This window comes from Erinaceus europaeus, chromosome 8, assembly GCF_950295315.1.
Source record: "Erinaceus europaeus chromosome 8, mEriEur2.1, whole genome shotgun sequence".
Taxonomy (NCBI): Eukaryota; Metazoa; Chordata; class Mammalia; order Eulipotyphla; family Erinaceidae; genus Erinaceus; species Erinaceus europaeus.
In genome coordinates this window covers 64,880,267-64,886,266 of record NC_080169.1, presented here as the reverse complement: position 1 = coordinate 64,886,266, position 6,000 = coordinate 64,880,267, and the positions used below count along the sequence as shown (strand labels likewise).

General features: G+C 34.1%; 1 protein-coding gene across 1 annotated transcript in view; it reads right to left on the bottom strand.

Annotated features, from left to right (window-relative positions):
* Positions 1-2,360: 2,360 nt before the first annotated feature.
* PCLO (piccolo presynaptic cytomatrix protein) overlaps positions 2,361-6,000 on the bottom strand; it is a 187,410-nt gene continuing 183,770 nt past the window's right edge. Inside the window, exon 14 of the mRNA XM_060195658.1 lies at positions 2,361-3,801. Coding sequence (XP_060051641.1) covers positions 3,661-3,801 — 141 coding nt within the window. The 3' untranslated portion in view covers positions 2,361-3,660. The remainder of the gene's footprint in view (positions 3,802-6,000) is intronic.

Sequence of the window (6,000 nt, the reverse complement as noted above, 5' to 3'; positions counted from 1 at the left end):
ATGACATCTTAATGAAATGAAGTATCGAACAGTTAATTCCTAATAAATTGGGCACAATATAATATATACTTTTAATTTACTTCACACCACCATCAACCTAGTATCACTACCACTATTATCACTATTATCTCAACCACTCCTACAATAAGAATCAATAGCAGCTGGTTACCAGCTATAATATCCCCACAATATGACTGCTGTAACATGTGTGGTTCACAAAATTAATTTCACTGATACGCTGAAAATGTTCATTTAATTTGTGTGACTAACTGCCATATAGACAACATTAAGGAGCAAAGACATTCACTGCTCCTTAGTCTTATATGCTATTCTCTTAAATTAGAATGGTAAATAAAAAGTCCAGTTATCAAACTTCATCTTACATTAACTGAAAATAAGGACAATAACAAATTTTTGCCACACATGTTATATATGTCTGCAGTGATCACTCTCTAAGTTCCGATCTTTTGCAAAAGTTTATTCTGTGCTTACAGTTCTATAGTTACAAGTTTCTTTAGGATCAAATTTCAGCTAGAAAGGAGCTTCAGTCTCTGACAACTCAGTGAAATTACAGGGAAAGTAAGATGCTTTTCAAGATGTAAGTGCTGTAATTGGACTAATCACATTTTTATTTAGAGATTACAAATGTTGCAGTAGGTTAAAAAAAAAAGAGCTAATTCCTATAAAGTAAAATAAGAAGTGGAAAATCCTATGTTGCGATATATACAAAAAAAGTAAAAAACAAAACACCAAGAGCCCTATTTGCAATTAAAAAAGAAAGTTTTATGGTAGGAAGGATAATCAGTATCATTCAGAAAAAATATGCATTCCTGTAAGGATAAATTTTGCATAGAATAATTCCAGTACAATTTAGGAGTTTAGTCACCTGTACACTTTGACAGGATCTTATGCTCTCTGAAGGTGGATGCTGGTGCACCAAAGAAGCCCTATCAATATCTCTCTCCATTGACCTGGCCCCCTCACTAGTTCCTTTGACTAGATGGGGCATCTATAATGGAAAGACTCTTACTCCTTTAGGTCAAATATCTACCAACAGAAGATCTTTATTTTGGTGATACCTCCTCATTTATTCTAAAAGAAATTGCAACTGGAATGAAATAAGTGAACTGCTCATACAACATCTCATGCACACCTCCAGCAGGAAGTGGCTGTAACAAAGGACTTAAGGTGAACCAGAATTTTCTTTTAAGGACAAACAGCAGAGTTCTTTCAAGTGATGATTTTCCTGAACCCCATTCTTTCTCAGTTATGAATGATGATTATAAGCTTCCTGAGTGCTAATTTCTGCTGTAAATATCCATGGCAACCATCAGCAGATTTAGTTGTCTCTAAAAATAAAACCCTAGCAATATCAAATCTTTGGCAATCCCTTCCCCCCATTCTCATTTAGAGCAATGTCAATGATAAATGATATTGCATTGCCGGGGAAGAGGGGATTATCAGCAAAGGTTAAGAGAAATGACTACTATTTTTCTTAGATTGGGAAAGACTGAATTTGTATTTTTTTAGGGATGTAATAAAATATATGTATATTTTTACTGTTTTCTCTTAAATCAATTTCCTTCAAACTTAAAATATGTCTTTCTTCAAAGTGAAAAAAAGAAATCAATATTGAGCCAATATACTTTGAGGTGACTTTTCTTATACTTTATTTTTATTCTATTGGCTAGAGACAGAGAAAGATTAAGAGTGAGAGGGGAGACAGAAAGGAAAACACCTGCAACATTACTTCACCAGTCCTGAAAGTTTCCTCATATAGGTAGGGGTTGGGGGATTGAATCCAGTTCCTTGTGCATGAGAACATACACTCCACTGGGTGTACCACTGCCTAACTGTAAAAGTGGCTCTTCTAATCCACTAAAACCTTACCCTTGAATGTGCTATTAAACTTAATTAAACTGCTCTACGGAGCAATTTAACTTATTTCTGGATAGAAGATCAACATATATTATTTAACTTGTGATAGCCCAATTTTCAAATCCTTTTCATTTAATCCATTACATTTTTTCAGATTCATTTCTAATATATCACTTTTATTCTTATCAACAATTACAGATTTGGGGAATGGTCTTCCACATATAAAATTTGAGAAACAAAATGTTACTTAGTTATTCCTCACTTATGTGTATCAAGGTATTTTTGAAAATGTGCTTTCAACTCTCATAGATTGATCCGACCTTCTCAGCATTCAATTAGGAAAGCTAAGAATATATTATTACTATGGCTAGCAGTATTCGACACCTAAGAAAATTCAGGAATATTAAATTTAAGTGATGTGTGCAAAGTGACATAATTGGCCAGTGACAAAAATAAGACCAGAAACCAAGCATTAATCCCAGTTTAGTGTTTCCTGTTACTTTATTTGTTAATATTGTTAGTTGATGGAAAAAAGGATTCCACATTAAAAAATTTTAGGTATAGGTTCTTTTACTTTATACTATTGAAATAGTTCAAAGCATATTTAACCTCATTATAATGTTTATTTTTGACAATTCCCAACATTAAGGAATTTAATAATTATGATATAATCACTAATGGAGAAAAATGGAATACTAGAGCAAACTTGAGTTTGCCATAGTTTTTACTCATAATCAGTTAAGTTTGTTGGAGATAACAGCATTATGGGAGAGCAGGAAATTATACCAATTTAAATAATGTCACAAAGTTAAGATAACTTGATTCCAAGAGGAAGAATTTTCTCTCTGTCAATATATTACTCCAAAGAAGAAAATCAAGGGGAATAATACAATTATTTGCAAATCCACAAAGAAGAGGTTATCATACACCCTAGAACATACCAATTTAATCTAATTCTTTTGATATATAGATTGAAATGTATCTTGGCTTAAAACTGAATTACGGAAATCTTATGTTTTCAACCAGATTTCCAGTAGTTTGTGGAACAACATTCTTTGTTAGTTATTTCTAGGTAGATGTAGTTTCATTTTTACTTCATATTGCCTTTACACTATTTTAAATTATATAATCTGCTTTTATAACATGGACTCCAAAACTGGTGTTCATCCTTATAACATTTATACACAGAGAAAACCTATATAGCATAGTCTAAAAGTCATACTTCCTATGTTTCCTATTCCTTTTTACCAATGAAAACAGTAATCTTATTCCCAGTTTTGAACATGTAATGTAGGTGTGTTCTATTTCAGAATATCAAAAGAGTAAGTTGTCTGAGGATGTAAGATAAAGCACAAAGATTTAAGGACATTTGAAAACCAAGATCTGTTGCATCAATATTTTCAACCAAGGATCTTTGGCATAAAGGATTACCTCAGTCTGCCTTAGAAACTATGCTAATGTGTGAGCTTCTGTCTTTAGCTACAGTTCAGCTCTGCTCAACAATTTTTCTATTGAGTAATAAAAAATTTTCACCATTTTTCTTGACAATCACAAAAAATGCAAAGTATCAGAGATCATTTTGTCCTTGTCTTCCATATACAAAACTTTTTCATTTTACTTTTCTTTTGCTTTGCCCCAGAACAATACATTCATGTTACATGTTTGCCTTTTGCTTCTCTTCTCATAAAAATAAACACACACAAAAAAAAAACCAACAGTATTTCACTATGGTCTTGATGTGAGATTTAGTGCAATTTCTATTTCCTGAGCAGACATATTTCTTCAATGAGTTTGAGTAGGACTGACCAAAAGTTTGTGCCAGTTGACTATTCTTTTTCTGAGATCCACTTTGTCAAGCCAGATACAAGCTTCGCCAATTAAGGTTTTTTTCATAAACTTCCCCCCATTGGAGAAAAGTAAAATCTAAGGGGAAAAAAATGGGTAAAGTTAAATCTGCATGTGCATATTTTTCAATTGTTTTAAAGACCTTTATTTATCAAAGATACATGAGACAGTAAATGTGAAAGGAATTGACATACATTCTTGTAAAATGGCAATAACCAAGTTGGCCTCAAAAGATTTGCATAATATTAACTAATAACATCAACATTCCTGAAAGGAAAAGACAGATCCTGAAGGGTATCAGGATTCTAGGTAGGAAATTTATTAATAGTTCATTTAATTAGATGCACAACTAAAATGATAGAAAATTTTATCAAAGAGCTTTGCTCAGTAGTAGATTTTTCACTAGTTTATAAAATATTAACTCACACAAAGTTATTTAAGTGGTGCTGAATAAATACGTAGGACTTCATAGAGAAGATAACAGATAGAATTGACCATATAGCATTTCATTTACTAGTGGTTATATAATAGCATATATTTCCAAAGTTGTTTCTTGTCATATGTTGTACTTATATTATTTTTAAAAATCTATATGATGTCAGACTCTCATGTATATGTATATGTATATGATGTATATGTATATGTATATATATTCTAGTGATGACTTAAGGTAGGAAGCATTAGTTGGAATTAATCATTACTCTGTTAAATCTCACATTCCCAGCCTCCTCTCCACTTCAGATTTTTTTTTTTTTTTGGTCACCAGTTATCCCAGGTGTTTGGTGCCTGCATTGCAAGCATCCTTTCCTCCTCTTCCTCTTTTCTGATAGAGACAGAGAAATAGGGGAAGAAAAAGGGAAAGAGAAAGAGAAGCACATACATCACAGTTAACATTTCATAAAACTTTCTCCCTGCGGTAGGGAACAGGAAATTGAACCCATGTCCTTGTGTATTGTAATATGAATATTAGACCAAGTGCATGACCATCTATCCTCCTCTTAACAATCTTTTTCAGGTTGGGTCAATCTCTCTCTCTCTCTCTCTCTCTCTCTCTCTCCCTCTCCTGCTTGGTTTTTACTGTAGCATCATGTCTACATGATTTCCCTGATCTTGATGGATTCTTTGCTTTTCTTATTTTCAGGTACATTGGTAGATACAAAGAGAGAGAGAAGACAGGAGAGTCACCATTTCTCATTAACCTTTCTCTTTGCATGGTATTCCCATGGGGTAGCCAGGGATTGGAATCTAGGTTCACTTAAGTGTGCACTCTACATGGTGAACTGTCTCTGTGCCTGCCATCTTTATGTATGTCTCTTCTGGCCTCTGTTCTTGAGGCTTCAAATGGCACTGTATATTTCTATTTGTATTGCCTGCCTAGTTATCATATTTCAGACAAACTCATGATTTTTCTCTCACCCAATTTTATTCTTTCTCTTTTAGGTCCACGAATGATACATTTGTTCACACAGACTTAAGGATGTTCTTTAATTTTTTTACTTCCTTCCTCACTAATGTGAATTTGTCCTTTCACTGAGTAAAATTTATAATATGTTTTATTTGTTTCCGTGTAGGCTTTTAAATGTCAGGACCATGGATTTGTTTTCCCATATATTTTTTCTTTTCCCATATATATTTTTCTTTCCTTTCTTGCTCTTTTACTTCTTCTTTTCTCAGTTTTTTTTGTTTATTATTGATTTAATAATGATCCACAAGAGCATAAAATAAGAGGGATACATGGGAGTTGGGCGGTAGCAGCGGGTTAAGTGCACGTGGTGCAAAACCGCAAGGATGGGTAAGGACCCCGGTTTGAGCCCCCATCTTGCCACCTACAGGGGAGTCGCTTCACAGGCGGTGAAGCAAGTCTGTAGATATCTATCTTTCTCCCTTCCTCTCTCCATTTCTCTCTGTCCTATCTAACAACGACGACAACAATAAAAACAAGGCCAACAAAAGGGTAAATAAATAAAAAAGAAATAACAGGACTTTAAAAAAAAAAAAGAGGGATACATTTCCAGTTTCCACCACGAGAACTCTGTATCCAATCCCCACCCTTGATAGCGTTCCTATTCTTTATCCCTCTGGGAGTATGGAGCTAAGGTCATTGTGGGATGTAGAAGGTGGGAGGTCTGGCTTCTGTAATTGCTTCGCCACTGAACATGGGCACTGACAGGTAGATCCAGACTCCGAGCCTGTCTCTCTCTTTCCCTAGTGGGGCGGGGCTCTGGAGAGGTGGAGTTCCAGGGTACATCGGTGAGATGCTCTTTTACTTCTTATATT